The following is a 23,195-nucleotide window of genomic DNA, read 5'->3' as shown; positions in this document are numbered from 1 at the left end:
CGCCTGCTGCCTCTCCCCTTCGCACAGCTCCTGAGGAACAGCCCATCACTGCCCTCCCTCAACCGCTTTCAGCTTCAGTGAAAATGCAGGGAGGGCATCGAGCAGAATTGCAGGTCTTGGCCATTCAAGCTCCCTTTGGTTGACAGGAATGGAGAAGGCCTTGCAAGGCAGCCTGAAGAGCCATCATCTGGGGATCAGCGGCTGAGTGCAGCAGCCTCTTCTTGTGACTCCCGTAGCCCAGCCGGAGCTGCCAGGCAGCGACCCTCGGCCCCACGCCTTCCCCTTTGCAAATCATCATACAGGCACCGTCACTCCAGCTTCCTGTGACCGTCTCCCAGCAAGGCTGACGGGCGGAAGGAGAGCCCTCCAGTGCAAAGTGAGCTGCTTGCAGGCAGCCACGTGTGGCTTGACGGATCCAGCTGGCAACTGCAACAGGTCCAGAGGTACTGCCCAGGTCTCCTTCTGGGCCACGCTGTGGGGAGCAATGATCTCCAGTGAAGGGACAGTAACAAACAGCCGGGAGTGCAAATTCTTCAGCTTGCACAGCTGGATCTGGGGAAGGGTGTGTGCCTGTAAAGTATCTTTAAACATCGTTATAGAGCTGTGTCAACAATTCGGGCTTGTACTGTTTTAACTATTCCAGCTAAAACTCACCCTACCTGCATATTAATACTGGCACAAACACTTTGTAGGTCAGGCTTAAGACTATTCAAGGTGCAGGCACTGAGAGGACTGAGTACTGCCTATTTGTAAAGCACTTTGAACATACATCACGCTGTAAGTGCCAAGTGTTATTTCTGTGTGAAACAGCCATGTTTGGCTTAGTGGTTCCCAGGGTTTGCAAGTGGAAAGGGTGAAGGACAGGACAAGCCTCAGCTGCATCACAGAGCACTCGCAGCCCACCACGGGCTCTGCCTTCCCCACTGCTGACCAGCTGAGAGGAGGGAGAAGAAACCACGCTGGCAGGGACACCTGATGAAGCGGAAAGCGTCAGCTGCCCTCAGCAAGAGGATGAAGTGCTGATAAGCAGACACCAGAGGATATGAAGATAGATTTACTCCTCCCCTCTCCCACAGGGACTTCTCATGGTGGCTTCCAGGACCCTCTTAAGACTGCGCCGTGATGATAATGCACAGCTGAGACCCCATTAACATCATCTCTGCTTCTGAAACTGCCTGGAATGCATTGGTACCAGCAAATCCCACTGACCAGAGACGAACGAGCAGCTCTGCACAGGGTCAGGGTCCTGACCCTCCTGGTCTGCATCCACCTTGCAAACACCGCGAGGGTCTGTGGAACTGAACAACTGGGAGCATGAGCGTAAAATATTCCAGTTAGGAACAGTAACTACGTGTGACAGGCATGGAGGCACAGAGCCCAGACTTCATTAAGGTAGTTTTTATATTTTGAAAAGCAATATTAAAAAACACTGGAAAATACAAGGTAAATGTAACAGTTGCTTCTACAAGTTTTAACCTTATATTGCTTGGCCATTTTGACATATAAATTATTGCTTACTAGCTCTCATAAATACACAACACAACAATATGTACAGAGGCAGACAAGCATGAAATCTGAAAAAGAAAACATTGGCAACACTGATTCTGGTAAATCAGATTATTTCATACATACCAGGTCTCATAACGGAGGATAACTACTAGCTGTAGTCCCTGAGAAGTTAGGTAAATACCTTGATTTGGGGTTTTCTATTTTATTACTTTAAATGCAAGCTGACAGCATTATGGCACTCAGAGAGAATGGAACAGGCAGGTGTTCTTAAATCAGCTCACTGACTTCATCCCAGTATTTCTTAATAGTGTAATAAGATGACAATAAATAGGCTATGCAAATAAATATTATTCTGCTAAAATGTTTAGTATTTACACCTTTCCTTGTAATTTTACAGAAGCACATGTCTTACTACTTCTGATAACACCTTTTTCTTTTTTGCCACTGTCATGCAAATACAATTTATTCCTATCTATCTGAGACGGGGCTGGAATCAAAAAGATGTGTCATAGAAGCACCTAGATTTGATGCAACAAAATCCCACATCAAAGAGGTATAAAGTGACCCAGCTTTTTCCTTTGTTCTGTCTAATTACTCCTCCTAGCTACTAAGGAAAATATGCAGAGTATTTAACCCCAGGTGTGATTGTGATAAACTCAGATTTTATCCTATGTAACATAATTGCGCTATTGAAGGATTTAAAAATCACACAGTATCACCAGTGCTGGACCCTGGCAGAGGCTGGGTAGTGTCCCCCTCTCTTTCACAGGGTTTACTTCTGGTTCTCCTCCCAATCACCACACCTTCAAACTGCTTGCCAGTCTGCAGCCCAGCTCTGCAATGCTTCTGTTGAATGAAGACTCTGATGGGCCGTTTTTTGTAAGATATGCTAGTTTCAGATTTGGACTATTTGCCCTTCCTTTATGATAAATTATAATATCCATATTTTCCATGTGAAATTGATGCATCCAAGTTGGCCCCTCAGGCCAGAAAGTTATATTCTAATTATACAGGCCACTATGAAAACTAGCTTGTAAAGTTTTAAACAGTAGTCTAATTAGCCACAACACAGATAACAAAGTTAATTCTGGCTATGTGCCTTCAAACTGAGTTTATGCCAGCTGCAAGGGGTACATAACACTTGATTTAGTATAAAGTTACAGCGGTGCAGATAGATAGCCAAGACCCCAGCTGGCTTGAAGCCTAATGGTACAACGTTAACCAGTCCATCTACTTCAACCAGTTTGACCTGGCAGAGTTGAGGAGCCTTCAAGCTGGCTCTAGCACGCTTTCAAAGCAAAGCCTGAGCGTAGAGTCATCTTTCTACTTCTGTTTTCTTCTTTCTTTCTTTTTTTTCCCCTCCTTTCATTTCCTTGTCTTTTATTCTTCTCTGGCACCGCTACTGCTATCATCATCAGTAACTACCAAAACAGAGCCAAATGCAGTGAACTGAGGAACAGGCCCACTTTCTCACCCTGAATACCTTCTCATGCTCCTTCTCCCACAGATTTCAAGAGAACTTGCGGACTAGAGTATTACACCACGTGAGCTAAACCATGCAGGCTGGTCTACATACAGGCTCCTAAAAATAATGCCACATTAAAAAGATTTCGCAAGGGGGAGCTCAAAAACCATCAAACCACCCAGGTAATGCGTGTAGGTGGGGATTGGGGGAGTGCTGTACGTAGCCAGAGGAAGAACTGCAGTAAGACAAGCATCAAATTCTATCAAGTTTGTGTTCTTACATTGCAAAAAGGAGCCCATCGCAGCTAGTATCCTCATCCAAACAGTTTTGGTCTGTTTGCACAAAAGAGTTATTTACAATATGTGCAGTCACATCTACAGAAGAACATAGGAAATTTTTACTCCATGGCCAGCAAGAGTTTATTTTTTTTTCTTTTTACTGGGTAAAAAGAAGATTTTTTTTTCTTTTAAAAAAAAAAAAATCATATAGTATTTGATAATAACAAAGTACAAGCAAATACATTTCTGAAACATTTGTTTCCTTTACAATAGATCTATACAATATTTCACAGATGGGAAAACCAAACGCATTCTACAGATTCCCCCCCAGACTACTTGTTAAAGCTGCTTTTTTTTTTTAAATCCCTTTAAACCAGAGATAACACAATGATGAAGAGCATGCTACTTCAGTATTCCCACATCTCAGTAAAGGACCATTTTCTTGGAAGTCTTCCTCATGTGGAAAACATACAACAGAGATGGGCAAGCAATGCAACGTATCCTCACTGCTCTGTAAAGGGACCGCTACCACGTGTGCCAGACCACGTAGCACGCCGCACGTTGCCTGTGGCATTCACTGGATTATTTCAGGGCAACTTCTTAGCACTGAAAACCACAGCTATGGTGATGGTGGTGCTTAGATGTAGGTCAACTGTAGACAAGACTTTAGAAATGCTGCCTCAGTACATGCCCAGAAGTAGTACTTTTAGCTACATGAGAATTGGCTAGGGGAGGGGTATGAGAGGGACAGAAGCAGTAAAGGGACTCTAATGCTGAGAGCCCAGTGTGTATGCAGGTAATTACACTGGCACCCTGTAAGGTGTACCCTTTTTTCCTTTAAAAACTAGAAGCGTGGGCAAGTTAGGTGAAGTTTTACCTGCTGAAACAGTATTTCCAGGAGGTGAGTTAGGAATGTAGGTGGATCTAGGCATTGCCTCTGAATAGACACCAAGGAGGCTGTAATCCAAGCAGAAAACAAAGCTCCTGCTATAATAATTTATAACATGTTAACTGCAGGAGCTGGTGCTTAATCTGATATAACTGAAAAGGAAGAAAATAACGTGCTTTCAGTGTACAAACAATTGTGTCCAGAAATTGCAACAATAAGTGGATTGGTTCTTACAGTGTGTTTTATAAAGCAGATTCCTAAGGGGCCATAATAGTGTGAACTGTTTACTGCTGACCTCCACATCACGACGCGCTCTTGAGTTTCATCTGGTGCGCTGCCTTTTTATATTCCCATTCCTGGTTGTCTGCACTTATCTCAAATAAGATGCTCCAGTGGACTCAGGGGAGCTGCACGGATTGCACAGTTTTTGGCAACAACATTTTGGCAGCCTTGAATTGGTGAGGTACGTACAGCGGTGAAATGAGAATCAATCCCCTTGCGGCATGTTGCTTGCTGAAATGTTTGCTGCTGTGACAAAACGTTTCCTTTCATTCTAACACTGGCAGAATCTGCATTGAAAGCTACACTGGACCAAACACTATTTTCACAGAAACCAAGCTCCTGAGCTCAAAGGATGCTGCTCCGCTCCCTCCATCCCGGTGACCAGCGGGGATGGCACCAAGCTTGCCCTGCAACTCTATGAGCAGCTCCTTTGCTGGCTCTCGCCTGATTTTCCTGCGCATGTTGTGTGAGCTACTGATAAAACTCAGTAAACTGTTCTTATATAGGGAAGCAACATGCTTGGCATAAACATTCACTTAATTCAAAGTGCTGCAGTTACAAGGTTATATGAAGCTGTGTACGCTCACGCTCGCGGCTCTATCCTGTGAGAAAGCTCAAACAGAGCTTGCTGGCTGTCGATGACATGCAGGTGATGGACGTATGGCTTCAGCTCATGATGTTCTTTCGAAGGAACTTCATTGCCTGCAAGACAGGAGAAAGGGAATGGATCAGAAAGCCATGCCTTGCCTGCTCCTCTGTTCTGGGCGCTACAAAGCCCCTGGTGTGCCGCCCTGCCAGGTCACAGTCACAAAAAGTGTGGCCCGCCATCCCAACGACTTGCTGTTTTAAGTGCAAGGTGTGAGGTAACAGCTAGCTGCAGAAAAGGGGAGAAGAAAGAAAGAAGTAGGCAATCCTGGGCAGCTGGCATGCACGCGGGAGGGACAGGTTTATGGCAAGAAGCTGACTCTTCCCAAGTGGAAGGTTTACTGCTGCTGGCAGTACAGGCAGCCCATCCCCGGTACGGGTGGTTCCAGCTTTCCTTTGTGCCGCCCTGGCAGCACAACAGGACCTTCAGCAGGGGTGAGCGACCCAGCCTGCAACTTTTAAACAACCCTAACACAAGTAACACAAGACAGCAGGCCCTCAAATCATTTTCTTCGGAGCAGGTGAAAGGTGACAGTGCAGCAGATAGGCAAGAAAGCTCTTCAAAGCTGCTCTGACAGGCCCCCACATTTTGATCTGTTACGCTTTTGATTTCTGATCTAGTAACAAGATGAGAGTCATGCTGTCATTTCATGGGGGCTTACATGGCAAGAGGAATTAGCTGCCTAACAGACAACTTGAAGGGTGGCTCGAATAGCAGATGTTCTCTGTTACAGGTTTTTACACCCAACATCGGCTTGTGGGAACGTGCTGCCTGTGAAACCCTCCAGCATGGCTGGTGGTCAGCAGGCGTGGGAAAGGGAAGGCTAAGCCCATGGCCATGAGACCCATAGAGAGGCAGAGAAAGCAATGACACACGTTTCCCACACATTGCTGACTGCTGACAAACGAGTGAAGGTTGAAGAGCTCCATTCTAGTCCCTCTCCTCAAGGAACTTTTAATAACACTACCACAAATTAAAAAAAGAAAAAAAACCCTCAAAATTCCCTGACCCCATCAGCTTAACTCGCACATTCCCTCTCCTTTGTTTCATTCTCATCCTTTTCTCCACGCTCCGCAGCTACACAAGCAGCTTTCCAGGAACCGACCATCCCCAGCTTCTGAAGAGCACCCTTTGATGTGGGTGATCGGGGTGCCCATGCAGCCAGGTCTGCGGGCGGCTGCCGACGGGGCTCCCGGGCAGCTCTTTTCAGGTGCTATTTCTGAGCAGCTATCTGACTTGACAAACGTGGGGGAGAACAGGTCGACGTGATAAATTTCTGCTGGGATACAGAGATGACCTCTCTGTTCCGAGGGAATAGGATCCCAGCAGCTTGTGCTGAACATACTGAAATACATTTGTATTTCTCATTAATACCTGAAATTAGAAAAGCTTAAATTATGTTATTTGTTCAGGCTGCTTTGCCTTGTTTTGGAAACCCTGTTATTTGTCTTCAGGAGTTCGGATATAAAAGTATTGGAAACGCTATTATTTGTCTTCAGGAGTTAGGATATAAAAGTATTATTTCCATTAAAAAGGCATTTCAGTCTTGCTTGGAACCTAACCAGTTTTTAATCCAGAAAGATTTGGCCTGCAAGCTTAATACACATGATACAGTTCATAAACAATAATAATATTCTTTGCTTAGTTTTGTTTCAATTCTTTCCTTCAGTGAGATGCCTGCTCTTCTTCGGCCACTCTGGGAATCGATGCAGTAGAAAGATTCACATTCCTGAGAGCAAAATAAGCCCACTAGAAAAGGAAACTATCCATAGAGCCTCAATAAATATTCAGTGAATTCATTTCATGCCTAAACGAATTTAAGAAAAAAAGTGCCTACAGGGATGTCTGTATAAGCTACTACTTAAATGTCAGCTTCACAATAAATCAAGTCTGTGGTAAAATAAAGTAACGATCACGTACTTCAAAATACTAGATTATGTGATAAATCTCAGGTATTAACCTTGGATTTATGTTGTAACACTTACAAAACCACTTGGAGAAAAAAAGCAAAAAATGAGATGAAAGATTTGCAAAGAAGCTGCAAAAAAAAAATAAATCACATCATTAAAAGGAACTGATGCTACATTTTGTAACGCCAAATAAAAGACATTCTAACTTATAGAGATGTGGTTTGGAATCAGTATTTCCTTCAGTATCTGGTTTAACAGAATAAAAAGAAATGGCACGTCCTTCTCCCTCTTCTATACTTATATCAAAATAATACACAGAGTATAATAGTAAGCAGCCTTTGTTTAAAAAGCAGGACTGTACATACACAGGGTAATTCTATAGAACAAATATTGAGCAAAATTCTTAGCAGTACCTATCATTCTCCAAGGTACATGTATTTCTACACAAAATTATTATTATTTTTCTTTTTGACAAGAGTCCATGCTGACAGCTGCTGAAAATTCAGCTGGAAAAAAGAAATTACTTAAGCTCTTTTTCCCCAAAGCTACAGCACAATTCTGAACTTCTCTTTGGAGAAGAGGCTTCAGTGGCCTCAATAAATGACATTTTTAGTGTGTTTGGCTTAAAAACTCTAACCACTTCCTAATGTAGTGTTCCGTTTGTCCCCTTCTTGTGTTTAACCTCTCTGCAGAGAATAAGAAATGCTGAGAAGGAGAAAAACAAGCTTTCTCCTCTGTGAGCAGCAGAACAAAGCAAGCTGGGGTCTTCTGGCATGGTCCCTTCTGGCATGGTCCCTTAAGGTTGGATTCCCTGGTGGCAAATAAGGTGGAAACACACAAAAAAAGGGCCTTTCATGCAGCTGAGGTACTTGTAACTGTTCCCATCAGCGCAGATCCTCCAGGCAGAGCTCTGTTTGCAGGCTTCCTCTAGCAGAGGTACTCACACAACCTCCTCTTTTCTACCTTGTCAACTACTTTCATGAAACCCACAGGATCTCAGTATCTTCAATGCTTCTACCACTTTCTGAAATGTCCTTAAGAACCCAAACTAAGCAAACAATTGCTCTTGGTAAAAAGCCAAGTGAAACGCTGTGGTGATGAATACCATCTTTTAGCTGCTGGAAGCCAAGACAGCTGTGAATCCATTACCAAAACACAGACTAGAAGGAGACTGAGGTAACTCAGTTACAGCCGGGAAAGTGAGAAACCCCAGTGTACATCACAGGCATCCATTATTATGTGCAGCTGGCACAGAGGTTACACAGTATTTTGAAGAGGTAATAATTTTTGCAGGAAAATAATTTATAAAAAATTCGGAAGCTGTTTCTACAAACATTTTTGTAAAATAAAATTTCATTCTACTGTGGTTTCTGCTATGTTGACCTTACAACAATGATGCGCCTTCTTGCCAACTGGTTAAATAATTTTGCTGCTGTAGTACATCCGAGCAAGTGGGAAAAAAAAGAAAAAAACCAAACCCTCAAGGCTGTAAAAAGGCAAAAGTAGCAGCAAGTTTTGGTTACTCACCGAACTGGTTATTTCTACAATGTCTCAATGATCGAACAGTATCTGCAATCATGTGCTGCAAAGACAAGATATAAAACATCAGTGCAAAAATCTGAGCTGGATTCTCTCATTAGAAAGGCCTGAAAAAAACCTTCTTGTCCTACACTGTACAGCAAAAAGCAACTGTAGTAAGGTACAAAATGAAAACAGCAGGAGAGAGACTTTGCTCTTTGTCTTAGTGATAATATATGATGAAACAAGGTTAGTCTAGAAGGTCTTTACTGATATTACACAGATTAGATGAGAACAACTTCCTAAGAACCCATAGAAAGTGGCAATGAAAAATAGCCAAACAATGCGTTATTTTTGTTCCTGTGACTTTTATTAAACTGAAAGCCTATAGCAGGGAAGTCCTGTGGCCTAGGTGGGTGCTTCTGGATCCAACCACCAGCTTTAGTGCATTATTGAGGGCATTTGGTAGTCTGAAGCTTCTCCTTCGTCTCCACGTTGTCTAATTAGGCTGTAAGCCCTTTGCACCACAGACTACACCTTAGTGTATACTCGTACAATGCCGAGCACAATCAGGCACCAGTATCAGTGAAGCAGTTTTCTGCAGTGTGATAACCAACACCAAAAAACCCGGCCCATACCCTAAATGCTGTAGAGCAAGCACTCTGACATCTCTGCAGACATGTACTGAAGAAGACTACACTGTAGGCATACTATTTTAGGAAAAACTGGTGCTAAACAGAGGTATTGGATATCCACTTAGATTAAGCAGAGGAAATAAAAGGTTTAAGTTTGGTTTGCTATTCAGGCTCAGGTCTTCAACTTATGAAAACTGGAATTGTTCACTGTAAATCAGTGGGCTGCACTCATTTTCACTAGATTTCACCCATAAAGCTCTTGAGGCATTACATATTTCTCTTTAATTGACTGCTTCCGTGGTATAAAGGTGAAATTGGCAACTCTTCACCACATCTAGTAACTAATTTAAACAAATTGCAGTTATCAGGAATGATATAACAACTCATGCAAACAGCTGATGCTCTTCTCACATTTCCCTCAAAAATAATCAAGAGGCGGAAAGGATTAACTGTCTTGAGCAGAGTGTGTTTAAGACCAGAATGACACAGAATGGCTCATCTCTCAATACCAAGAGTGGCTTAGAAGGCTCCTCTACAGAAAAGCTTATCACAAGAGCATATTTAACGGAAACGTCATATTCCTTTCATCAGTGAATCAAAATAATTTTTCTTGTTACCTGCTGTGCTTCATTTGCTATAAAATCATACAATCTCTTGTGCTGCACCGATTATAATGAAGTTCTAATGAGATGGTCCAGATTCCATGGGCAATAGTGTGAATACTGGGAGAGCTACAGCTTCCACCCGTGCTGCCGTGACATTTTCCAGTTGAAACCCTTTGCATTTGGCTTTTCGAAGTAAGAGACCCCTTTATCACACACACTGTCATTCTTTGCTGTTTCTTGTTCGTAGTCAGTCAGTGTGGGGGTACACACCAAGACTGGCTTCTGAAGATGATGCCCTGGTGATGAAGAACCTCTTTGTGTAACACTCTCTTAAAGCAGAATCCCCAGTCTCCCTGCTGTAGTAGCCTAATTAGACATTTCTGTCTCTCTGTTTGCAATTTTCTGGGATCCAACTGTAATACAGAAAACCAGCCAATTCATCTGCAAAGCAAATACTATTTCCTGACTGTTTAAACAGGTACTGGCACACCATTAGTGTGGCGAGTAACACACATCTCTTGTGGCCTTTCAGCCTACTGGCTACCTAGGATCATTAGCACTCCTTTAACTGAGGATAGCAAAAACTCAGGCTTGGGCTTTGCACAGGTATTTGAGGGGTTAAGAACCTTCAGCTGCATATATACAGTCCTTACAGCTGAAGGCACTAGGCAAGAAGGTGTTATCTAAAATGGTAATGGCCACTGACCTGTATTAGAGTTTGCTGGAGTGTGGCTAAGACATGTCATTGCTAAGATATGGGTGATGGCTGACTGAGGAACAAAACCTGAAGCAGCCACATTTCAGTGAAGCAGCTCTGTAAATACCATAGAAATACCTTGAGATGCAACAGTATAAGACCATATTTTCATTTATTCCTTCAGATTTAGCTGAGGAAGTGGATATGGAACTAAGTATTGATCAAACATTATTCTAAACTCCATGTTTGCTAAACTCTAGTCAAGTAAATCACTGCAATTCCTTGAACTTTTTCTAAAACTGGGCAACAGTCCTGAATCAAAAGATAATTTCATTTTCTTCTCTTTGCAAATTATATCCTTTATATTTTGAATTAACTTTGTCTTCACTGCAATCATGTCATGTCAATCAAGTTCAATCACAGTAGGATTGTTGTGGCCACAACAGTCTAGAATATAAAGGAAACAGGGATTGTAGGGAGAGATAGTATCTTTTATTAAACCAACTGATATAGCTGGAAATAACAATGGTTCAGACTGAAGAGTCCTCCTTCAGGTCATGTGCTTAAAGCAGAAATGAAATATTTTAAAATACGGATCCAAATGGAGACATAAGAAACAGTCTTTGCTTTGAAATTCATGAGTAGAAATTCTATGCGTTCATGACAGTGAGTAAATTCCTTCCCCAAAGCAGTAATCTGCTACGGTAAAATAATTCTCCTTTTCTTTTTCTGCAACAGCAAATTTTCAGGTGAGTTTCAGTGGCTTGATCCAAACCAAGCAGCAATGCCAATCCTAATTCTTCTCAGCACAGGCCAAGAAGTGCTCAGCACAGTGCAAAACATGAGGAAGACAATCTTTCTTGGGACAAAGCCCTTATAATTAGAAAAGAAACATGAACTGATATATATACGTGATCATGTGTGATGGAGCTGGGTGGTACGTTCATGTCCATTGACTAAATACCTTGGCATCCAAGTGAAGCTGTGTAATATGCGTGCTGTCTGAGTTTCCACTACACTCATATTTACATCTCTCCTAAGCTCCCACTTTCCTGAGCCTCCACTATTGCCTGCACTCATATGTACCCAGGGCTCCGTGAGACAGCATGTTCCTGGAGGTGTGATCTGCCTACTAATTCGGAGGAAGTGTCAGTTTGAACAACGCTCACCCCATCACCATCACCTCAGACTCTCTCCTCCCATTTAAAATGCCCATTATCCATTTGCATGGAAAAGGTGAAACCCTGGCTCACGGAAGTCAATTAGCAAAGCTCCCACTGCCTCTGGAGACACAATGGTGACAGCAAGGTGACTGAGCAAGCCCAGCATACATTAAACATATACATGATTAAACAACAAACAAACAAACTAACTAACAATGTCTGGTTAAGATTGGAAGAAGAATCAGATCCTACATATTCACTAAATAAATATATGGGCCAGTGGGGGGATTTTAGTAACAATTATTGTGCATCAAGGGCTAGTTTAATTTACATGTTAATTGGATGTACTTCCAAGAGGCAATGAAGAAGAACATGCTAATGAGTTTTATGCAAACACCTAAAGGTCAAACAGTTAATGGACTTGGGACAAGAAAACCTTTCATTAAATGTTAATCAGTGCTCTTGTAAACTCTGCAACAAGGTACAGAAATCAAATAGAAAACACAAAAAGAGGAGCTCAGGTTCAAAAGTCAAAGTCTACATCTGCTTGCAAGTTGAAAGACAATGTACATTATGATAGGATGTGAAAATAAGTTCAACATCTGGCTCATGAATAACTCGATGGTTGCAAGCTCATCCTCAAACAAGTGTAAACACATGGAGAAAATAGTTAGGAACAATTCACCAGGCAGAGCCATCTGGACTAGCAGTCCCATAGCACATCTAGAGCAATGGGGAAGAACATTTTGGTTTCTTGATCAAATACTCCAGGCCAACAAAACAAAACAAAACAAAACAAAACAAACAAGAAAAAAATCAAAGTTTCCCCACTCCACCACTGTTCAGATATATAAACTGTAGCTTTCAGCGCTACAAAAATGTTATTGACAAAGAAATGAAATATGCAAATGAAAGCAATCAAACCTCTATCAGTAATATCATGCCAGAGTAGATGTCATATGATGTTGAGTAGATGTAGCCAAAGATACAATGTTAGTTAGTGCCCTTCTACATAAAATAGTGGTAGTTACTAGTATAGTAGGTAGTTAGTTAGTATAGTGGTGTTTACAGTCAGTTTAATTCATATTTCAGGCATTATTTTCTTCATCATCTAACCTAGATAAAAAATTTTACTTTCATTTAAGATCCCTGGAATTAGCGTATCAGTGGCAAGTGTTAAACTAGAGAAACCTTTTCTTTAGTACCTTGAGGAAAAAAAAAGAAACATAATTCAGAGAAAGCTGAAGCAGGAGAACTTAATTGAGGAGAAATGGTCCATGAGGTGGTGCAAAGGAGACAAAACTGTGTAGACTGTGCGGCACCTATGGCGGCCATCACTGGCTTAGCCATTTTGCACAGAATTGGGGGAGGAAGGAGTGAGAAGAGAGAGGAGCAAAGGAAAGGGGCAGGGGAGATAAACCGCTGGCTGTTTTATCCTGTTTACTCTTTTTTACCCCTGTTTACTTCTTCCCAATTCAGCCAGTAGAAAACCTTTTAGTCTTATAAGATAAGGAGGGGAAAGGGAAGAAGAGAATGTGAATCTCTTTGAAAAACAGGAAGGACAAAATTAGCTTACCAGCTTTTCAAAATTAACAAGGTTATCCAGAAAAGTTTTATTTCCTTCGTGGATGAATGTTACATCTAAAAAAAATAAAGGAAAAAGAATTATTTTTTATGTCTTTGTTATTCCATACAAAAAAGTAAAATGACTAAACAGCAACCAAAAAAAAAAAAAAAAAAGGAAAACATCCCATTAAGGACTGACCCAATACCTTACAACAGGGGAACAAAAGCCTGGTACAATGACATGCAGAGATTATTGGACAGCAATATTAGGTACATGTTGTAACCAGAGGATTTTCAAGTGGGAGCACGATTTCTTCTTAAACCTGGTCTGTGTTACTTGTGGGGCACGTATCATACAATGTCTGGGAGCAGGCGGGGGCATCCAGAGGGATGGTCCTGCATGGCGTGCCTCCTCTCCCCACCCTGTGGCACCCAGCCGGCTGCGCCGCCCGCGACTGTGCTCGGGCTGGGGCTGGCCGGTCCCTGAGCCCAGAGCTGCACTGGGGCAGAGCCACCAGACGCTGGAGTCGGCTCTGACACCCCTTCATCTCTCGCTGTGGGACACGGTGACTCTGAAGTCCCCTGCAAAGATGTGGGCTACAGCAGTAGCCGGCCAGGGAGATTACACGGAAGCCAGCAAACTGAAGTTCAAAGCCTTAAAATAAGCATTACGGCTAGGGAAAAAAAAACCAAACCACTTTTACACAGGGTTGTTGGAGAGAATTTGCAAAGGCAACAAAAAGGTCAATGAGAGGAAAAGGAAAAGGTCTATATTTGGCTCCAGGAAGGGAACGGAACACAGTGGGATCAACTGGAGGCAGGGGAAATATCAGGCAAAACAAATGTTGCTAAGTTAAGATTATAATTAAAACAGTAACTTGAGGTCATTGTCTCCATTTTTCTAATGCATTTTAGGACACAAAGCAAGACCTATCTTGGACATGAAGTACCAAGGACATGGCCAGACTCCTCGTGGGGACTGATGCTCTGCCTCCAATAGTGCATCCTCCGGGTCACTGAAAATACTAACAGGAGCTCCGCCACCATACTGTACCCTGCCAGCTCTCTCCTGGATGTGTGGGTACCCAGGAGCACCAGGAGGAGACAGCGCTGGTGTCATGAGATGGCACTCCCATACCAGTACTTCTTAAAAGTCACAGCAGGCAAATGGCACACAGCAAAGAGGCAACGTCTCTCTCTCGGCAGAGGTGCCAACCTCCAACCCACCAGCCTCACGGTGCATCTCAGCATTTCTCCTGTGCTCATCTCCAGGGCCCCCTCTGATGCCCCCTCGGTGCCCCTAGTTTCGGGGGATTTTGGGACTGGGAACCTGCAGCTGACACTGGGGGCTGCTTTGTCACCCCCCCCACTGCTTCATCCTCCCCCAAAACAGCCAACCTGATTTATTTCCTTTTGTTTCAAAGGCTCACTCTGTGCCCGAGGGGCATTTTGTAATTGCTTAGGATGGAAATGTTAACGGTTTCATACGCTGGTGGAAACCCAGGGCTGGGACTCATTAAGCAGAGCTGTGCGTGAGGGGTGACGGGGAGCTCCTGCACCCCTGGGGCGGCTGGGCTGGGGTCTGCTTTGGGCAGGCAGGACGCCAGCCTGGCCACGCAGGACACCAGCCGGCACTCCGGAGCAAGTGGGGCAAGCATGGGATATGCTGGGGATGCCTCCAGCACCTCTCTGCCCCTGGGCAGCATCCTAAAAATCAGGGGGAAAGGAGGGAGCGGAACCCTCTGCACCTCCTCTGCCGGGCTGCTTTGGGGCACCCAGGGAAAGAACACGGCTTCAGGACCCAGGCATTAGTCGTCTCTATATCAACGCAGTTAAAAACCATCTGCCACTTCCAATGAAAAAACTTACACTGGAAGCAGAAATTTCCACACAGGTTTTCAAGTCCATGACAGCAATGTGTATATCTCTGAGGTGGAAGGAACAGAAATTTGCTTTGCAGCCAACAACTAAGAGTGTAGATAAATTCAGTGGAGCAGAAAATTGCATCTGAGCTATGTTGTAAGGGTACATCACAGTATTTTATTACATATTTGAAAAATCTGCCTGATTTTCAAAAGCTGTGTCTGAGTGCCGTAAGAGAGCTCTGCATTTAAATTTAATTAACTTTAAAAGGACACTCTAAAGCTATTTTTCATAATTAATGAAAGGTTATTAATGATTTTCAGGGTTTTTTTTTGAAACTACTTTTATTCCTCTTGTGTTGAAATCCAGTAATTTGTTGAGTTACTAATGATTTCTATGTCATCAACGCTTATTTTACTGGTCTTGGAAATGATGTTAATATAAACAGGCTTGACCTGGAAATAAAGTCCTACGTACTGTGCAATACTTTAGGAATTGCCAACCTTGGCAACATCTCCTTATGGGTCACTGTACTGAAGAAGATCACTGTATTATTTTGCAAAGTCTCCTTGCTATCTCCAATACATTCTAGGCACAAATGCTGCTTACGTGCATGTTCTTATACACCATATTATAGCCATGAGCAAACATCATTGCTACAAGTTACTTTTTTATGTTTGCTGCCTGTGTTTGCAGGCAAGACATACTCCAGAACAGTTAAAAAAAAAGATTTTGAAGCCTCAATAATTGTATCCATCTGAATTAATGCAAACTCCTTTGATGTGTGCAAAGAGGGGAAGTGCCTGATGGCTCCCAAACTGTCACTGACTGATCTGGAGAAACGTCTTCAAACATTTCTAACTCACAGCAGCAGCAGGTTGGAATAAACAGCCTAAAGAGAACACTTTTGGAATACAGGAATAATCAAATGAATTTGCGGTGTTCAAAGACAAGGCAATTAATAATTAACGACTCCAAGACAATGGGATTATTTGAAATACCTGCCACTTACTTAGCTGCCCAGCTCACTGCGTTAAGCAAGTAGTTTTGGTTTGGTTCAAAAAAAAATTTTTTTTTAGTAAGTTGTTGTTTTTTTTTTTTTTAAATCTCTTTCAGACCTATAAGAGACTTGACAATCCCCTGGTCCCAGGACAGACAGATGGGGCAGGTTCTGCCTTCAGGATGACACCTCGGAGCAGCAGCGTGGCCGAGGCCGGTTGTGCGGGTGCGCCCAGCGCAGCCCCCTTCACTGGCGTTCTCCACCGCGGAGGATGCGGCCAGAGCAATGGCACACGGCTCTACCCATGCCTGACAGGAAGGTACTGAAGTCTGAAAAGCTGTGTGATTATTGCCACCTTCCCCCGTCTTAAAAGGCAGCCGTTTATTACCCAGACCGAGCACTACCTTGTGGACACCACTACATCTGCCACATACTTATCATAAGGCCACCTGAAGGAAAAAAATCACCTTACACTTACGTTAATTAACCACAAAGAAGAGGAGCAGCCAAGCTTTAACATTACCTTTCAGAAGTAAGGGCATGAAGGGGATTTTCGGAGATTTCATTTTCTTGAATGCATCTCTGTAAGCTTTGTGATTCAGAGACGGGTCCTACAAAACCATTTGGGTAATAGAGAGAAAAATCAATAGGCTATAAAAAGAGCAATTCTAAATCCATTACGGGCTTATGATCTGAACATGATTTAGATATAAAAGGTTTCTTCAGGAAACAAGGTAGACAGAGGTTTTCTAAGCTAGGTGACTTACTGAACTGAACAGGAAACATAAACAGTGAAAGGAACAAAAGCAATTACGTTCCTCTAGATGAAGCAGTACTAAAATGGGAGTAAGCGGCAGAACAGATTCACTGGGACTGCTCTCTAATTTCCCCACAAATTTCTATTAACAAAATCTCTTCAGCTTACTACCTAGCAAAAATGTATCCCGGAATGTATCGCTGGTTAATTTCTTCTTAAAAAACCCTCATACCAAACAACAACAAAAAAAATCCCAATAAAAACTGCTCTCAGATCAATGGAGCATATTGGACATTTTCAAAGACAGTAAGAGAGTATGTTTCAGTGGCGTTATGCAAGTAATTCAAAAAATCATCTCCATTTCCCATATAAACGAACATTTTTGTACACCAGCTCACACACAATCTTGAAAGCACATTAATTTATAAAGGACTCGAAGTACAGAAGCGTGACAACTGTTAATGGCTGGATCTCATGTTCCCCGCGCCAGGCGCTGATCTCACCACACACCCACTTCCACAACAGCCAGAGCAAACACTTGTTTATTCAGCCTTGATAATGGTGACAAAGACCTGTAGACTCGGATTTTTTTTTTTTTTTTTTTTTAAATAAACTATAAACTTCAGCTGTCCTCCTTTTCTCCTGATCTGCAGCACATTGCTTTGGATAAAGGCTGATTAACCACCAGAGCAAAAGAACAGCTTCCAAATAGATGCTGGGGAACTGACACTACATTTGCCCCTCTCTGCCCTTCCTCCAGCTGTCAGGGAGGCAGCCTTTTTCTTTTTCATGTTTGGAGACCACCTCTGAGCTCTGGAGGGCAGCGTGCTCTTCGGCAAATCACAGATCTGACATGACAAGTTCCAGCCCCAGACAATGACAGGCAGCCTCCAAATAAACAGGGAAGAAGGAAGGCAGGTAAAGACAAGCAATGCCGTCCTGCTGTCAACACCATACTCACCGTCAAACTTTCAAGTTCAGTGAAAAGCTTCTTGAACTTCCCAGGAATTTTCTGAAGTGGGGAAAACAGAGGAAAAAAAGTGAAGTTGATTAAAAAAAAAAAAAAAACAAAAAACCCATAGAAAAATGCTGAGGCATTTTTTTCCATGAGACTGTCATGTGTGAAGCGCCTGTTCTAAGTACCAAGAGACCACTTTGTCAGCCAGCTAACCTCCGCACCTCCGCTCCTCGGCTCCAGGAGCCCCAACTACAGACCGTGCTCGGTGCGGTGCCAGCAAGGCACCAGTCCCTGCAGCCTCGCCTTGGGGACCTGCATCCTTCTTCTACGGAAACTGCTTGTTAGCAGCTGTTTTTATCTTCTTCCCTAGCTTCCATGTCTGATGAATTTACCTTAACATCCATATCAAGGTAGAAGCAGTAACACAGGCTGAGAATTCAGATATTGTGATCACATCCAGGTTAAATAATTTGTTGTAATCAATCTTCCCCTGAAACATGGGTTCTACAAACGAACAGGCGTAACGCTCAGTGCTGTTTGAAACACCGTCCTCAGGGCTGACCAGTATTACTACTGGCACATAGTGGTGCCAGAGAAAGAAAACTTTCCTTAAAAACCAATTACTCCACCTCTGGTACGTTATCCCAATCCCACCCGGAGGTACACAAAACACCTTCCAAGGGAGCCCAAGCACACACTACTTTCTTGCTCCATATGATACCTGCTCTGCTCCACATGCATCCGCTTCTTTTTGTCTCTAAGATGCTCTCATGGATGCACCTCATTATACTCAAAGCAATAGTTCTTCAGTTTGAATTTTGCTGCTGGTATTTCAGATGAAGAATGGTGTGTGGACATTAAAGCCTGCCTATTTCTTCTAACCATGCTAGTTAGTCTAGTAAAAGATATCCCCTCTTAGTACAAATCCTGTCTTGCCTTTGTCCTTAGACCCTGACAGCCACAATGACACTACCAAGAGAAAAGAGATTTAGAACAATTAAGATTAAGTGGATGTGCTGTATGATTAAAATGCTAAAATAACTAAACATGGAATTGCAATTGCACATTTTAATATCTTCAATCAGGAAAAGTTAGGCTCATTAAAACGCTGCATAGTGTAGAAAAAAAGTTGTAAGAATATGCTTGGGAGCATACTACTTGTTTAAGAATTCAAGTGCAGAGACAATATAATTTAGTGTCTAAATGGTTGCTTAAATTTAGGTGGCTTCATTTACATGTGTAAGTAATTATAATTAATTTATAAACATTGCTCTACTTTCTACAAGTCACATTACTAATGCAAATAATCTTCTGCTTTTGAAATTTCCAGTGCAGTGAAGTTTTACAAATAAGAAAATATGCATGTGACTTCATAAATATTTTACACACAGAAATGCAATGTATTCACAATGATACATATGCGGATGCACTCCTTGTTCCGACAAGCAATACATTCTGCTTTTCCTGAGAGAAGTTCACCAGCAGCACATGATCTCCAGAGGTGCCTACGGGTGCCTTTGATACAATATCTAGTCCCTTCCACTCTCCTACCAAAGACCAGAGAAATGCGATGAAGGCAACCTGCAAGAGCGGGCAAGGGCAAAAGTTCCCTAGAAGGGTGTTTTAGAAATACACCTTTAGAAAGGTGTTTCTGTATTGTCATCCTCAGGTATGTATTTTTCTCTAAAATTTTTGCTTTATCTGCTATTTAAAGTTAGCTGCCCTTGCCTATTTGAGTCCCTGTAAACTCCTCCCTGCCAAAGCAGTCACTGCCCTTGTTTCTCTCTGTGCTGAAGCCACTGACATACACAGTGATGTTTCCATATGCATCATTTCAGCTAAGGGGGAAGTTTTTGCTCTGGACAGTGTCAGATAGCTTTGCAACTCTCTGATGCTGTGCCGGTTTTGGCTGGGATAGAGTTAATTTTCTCCATAGTAGCTAGTACGTTTTGGATTTGTGCTGAAAGCAGTGTTGATAACACAGGGATGTTTTTGCTATTGCTGAGCAGTGCTGACACAGAGTCAAGGCCTCTTCTGCTTCTCACCCCAGCCCGTCAGCGAGGAGGCTGGGGGAGTACAAGAAGTTGGGAGGGGACACAGCTGGGACAGCTGACCCCAACTGACCAAAGGAATATTCCATATCATATGATGTCATGCTCAGCATATAAACCTGGGGAAGAAGAAGGAAGGGGGAACACATCTGGAGTTACGGCATTTGTCTTCCCAAGTAACCATGACACGTGATGCAGCCTTGCTTCCCTGGAGATGGCTGAACACCTACCTGCCCATGGGGAGTGGTGAGTGGATTCCTGGTTTTGCTCTGCTTTTGTAGGTGGCTTTTGCTTTCCCTATTAAACTGTCTTTATCTCAACCCAGGAGTTTTCTCACTTTTACTCTTCTGATTCTGCCCCCCACCCCACTGCAGGGAGTGAGCGAGCAGCTGCACGCTGCTTAGCTGCCGGCTGGGGTTAAACCATGACAGGTGGCCACTTGGTTTCTGCTGTTGGTGCTCAAGAGTATCTCCAAGTCAGGAGATCACAGCCATTCCCTGTCACTTTGTATTACAGGTTGGTATTTTTTGAGTACTGCCTGCTTGTGGTGTTGGGGGCATGGGGTAGCGATGAAGCTTCACCCCATCACACTGTATTACTCCTTCCCCAATTTTTGGTTCATCAGCAGATATAGTGAGCTTGCAGATACTGCCACTCAATAATTTACTTAGATGAACAAAAAAATCCACAATATAAACACAGATCCCAGTGGGACCCTCCTCTAAATATCCCGTGCTCTGTCTAGCATCTGGTAGCTTCTTTAGCAGATAATCACTGTTCTCCAGAATGCTCTTATTCATGGTCCATTTCCTAACTTTGCTGTTCAAGATTAGCAGCTGCAAAAGAGCTGATAAAGGAAAGTTAAAGAGGGTTTATTTCTATTTTGTATTTTTTTTAATTAAATTATTCCATAATAAGGTATTGCTTGCTTGGAGTGACTTTTATAAGACTTTCTGTTCTGACATCTACTTAAAATGCAAGGATAATTTACCTGACTTTGTTTGTTTGTTTTTTGTTTTTTTAAAGAGGGTAAGATCTCCTTGCTCTTATTTAAAGGCTCCGGAAGGACACATTTAGTTTTATTTGAATAGCTGTGTATCTCATGTTTCAGGTCACAAAAGTTCCTCTATTGACACTCGCTCCTTGTTTGATTTCAGCATAAAAGCCCAATAATCAGAAAGAAAAGGTAATTCACCAGTACACAACCTCTATCAGAAATGGTTTTGACAGGGTCTGAATGATACAAAGACATGTCTTACCTCCCAGGTCTGAGACAGCCGGCTGACAGATGCAGTGTTGAGACCCATAACAATAGCAAAGAATGAATTCAGATTTCTTTGGGCTTTACAGCTGTGGAATAAAAATATGAATACTGTATTATGATATTTTGTACTCGGAATCAGAGATAAATGGAATGCACAGGTATCCTAGGTTACTGAGTCCCATTTCAACTCTCAGCACTAACATACAATCATCTTCCACATAACGAACTCATTAAATGTCCTCTCATGACCACCTGCAGTCTAGGTGATGGGGTGTCTAAGAAGTTTTTAGCAAATGTTCCACTGTCTCATCAACCCTGTTGTTGGCAGGTAATTTTTTTTTCCCTTTGCTGTCAAAAGTAATTTTCCCTTTTCAGTGTTCAAGTTACTCTCAGCTGTCCTTTACCATACAGAATAATTTCTTGACCTCTATTCTGTTGTATTATAAATATTTTCATCCCCTTTTTCATCTTTTCTGTAAATTGTACATCACTGGTTCCTTCAATTTCTCTCTGTGGTCATGGCCTGCAATCTCCTTTTCCATATTGTTATTATCCTTCATTGAATTCTTTGTCATTTATTTTAACTTTTCTCTCATGCGTTTCCTTCTTATCAAGGAAGACAGTGGGGAGAAAAGGATAAACATAATTACCATTTTGGCTCTAAGTTCTTACACCTTTCTCCTATGCAAGTATAAAACAAATATCAAATTATTTATTTGGAACAGCGTCACACTTTGTCCTTGCCTTTAATTTGTCATCTATTATCACCCAAAGACCTTTGTCGCAGTACTGTTCTTTACAATCATGCATTTATTTCTTCAGCTCAGTATTAGCATTCCCTAGCTGAATTACTTTGCATCTATCTAAATTAAATCTTATCCCACTGTTGTTTGCACACGCCACCAGACTCTTCAGATAATTCTTTTTTTTTTCTATCCTCCAATGCATTTGCAATCCCTCATCATTTTTATTGTCTGAAAATCTGATTAATGTTCAATTTATATATCCCTATAAATTAGTTGCAGTTAGCACTGGTTCCAATACAAGTCCCTACGGAATTTGCTTGATACCTCTATTCTTTGACATTTTCTTATATACGGCAAGTCCCTCTTATTTCTAGTCCATTAGGAAATTTGAAATCCTGAAATCCTGAAAGATCAAGTCCTTTTCAAACAAAAAGACTCCCCTTTCTCTTGCAGATTCTTGAAGACCACTATAAACATACGTGTGCATGCATGCGTGAGTCTGAGAATCCTCTTTTAAGGTAATTTTAAGTACCAATGAATCCATTGCCTTCACTGGGATTTATCATCAGGGAAAAGTACGTGCCAAGGCATTAGACTGGAAACACGCCAACACTTGTTACAAATTTTATAAAGCTTGCACTCATTGCTGTGTACTATCTTGAGATGGTGTATTTCTCACGTCACTTCAGCTGTCTTAAAGTTAATCCTAACTTTGTTGCTTAGACTCCTTTTATCATTACCCTCAGGCAGCTCCCAAAGGTAATTTATTCTAAAACAAGAAAGGTGTCCGGCACAGCTCGGATAAAGTCTCTATTGGATGGGCCCATTTCTCACAAATAACTGTAAAGAGAAGGTACTTTTACAGTTGGCCACCGCTTGCGAAGCAAGAAGGCTGCTGCTGTAATACGTTTATTCTAACCCTACGTTAACGTGTTTCTATTACTCCTCAGGATGTTTATTTCTAACAACATGCTAATTCATTCTCTCTATTGAATCACCTGTTTTCTATTTTGGACTAGCTCATCTACAGAAGCATAGGTATCCAGGTTCCAAACACTCTGTCTCTCCTTTACGTATTGACACGCTGTGTAAAGGCCTTCCATCTTCTTCAGGTGTTCCTCAACAACGAAGCACACAAACGTTGAACATGAGACCTTAGTCCTGGTGCTTTACCAACAAGCTGGAAGTCAGAGATACAGATTCCTGGCCAAATATGGGAGCAGAGAATAGGGAGCAGCCAGAGCTGCTCACAGCTTCCTACCTCTCTGCCTTAGTCATACACAAAATAGCAGCGCTGCTTGGCTTGTGCCTCATGATGAGAGTCCTGTGCCTGGCACACCATCCCTCCACCCTAATTGTTGCTCTTTCCTCTTTCATCAACTCTTCCACAACT

General features: G+C 42.4%; 1 protein-coding gene across 1 annotated transcript in view; it reads right to left on the bottom strand.

Moving 5' to 3' along the window:
- Positions 1-4,052: 4,052 nt before the first annotated feature.
- The window catches only part of RAPGEF5 (Rap guanine nucleotide exchange factor 5), a gene marked incomplete at its 3' end in the record, with an annotated part of 161,230 nt that continues 142,087 nt past the window's right edge, over positions 4,053-23,195 (bottom strand). The window contains exons 21-27 of the mRNA XM_082015389.1: positions 21,052-21,142; positions 17,745-17,795; positions 16,550-16,637; positions 13,174-13,238; positions 8,507-8,561; positions 5,011-5,125; positions 4,053-4,209 (exon numbers count right to left, since the gene is read on the bottom strand). Of these exons, the coding sequence (XP_081871515.1) occupies positions 4,053-4,209; positions 5,011-5,125; positions 8,507-8,561; positions 13,174-13,238; positions 16,550-16,637; positions 17,745-17,795; positions 21,052-21,142 (622 nt within the window). The remainder of the gene's footprint in view (positions 4,210-5,010; positions 5,126-8,506; positions 8,562-13,173; positions 13,239-16,549; positions 16,638-17,744; positions 17,796-21,051; positions 21,143-23,195) is intronic.

This window comes from Phaethon aethereus, assembly GCF_964289735.1.
Source record: "Phaethon aethereus genome assembly, chromosome: 2".
In the NCBI taxonomy this organism is placed as follows: domain Eukaryota; kingdom Metazoa; phylum Chordata; class Aves; order Phaethontiformes; family Phaethontidae; genus Phaethon; species Phaethon aethereus.
This window is presented reverse-complemented; position numbering and strand designations above follow the sequence as displayed.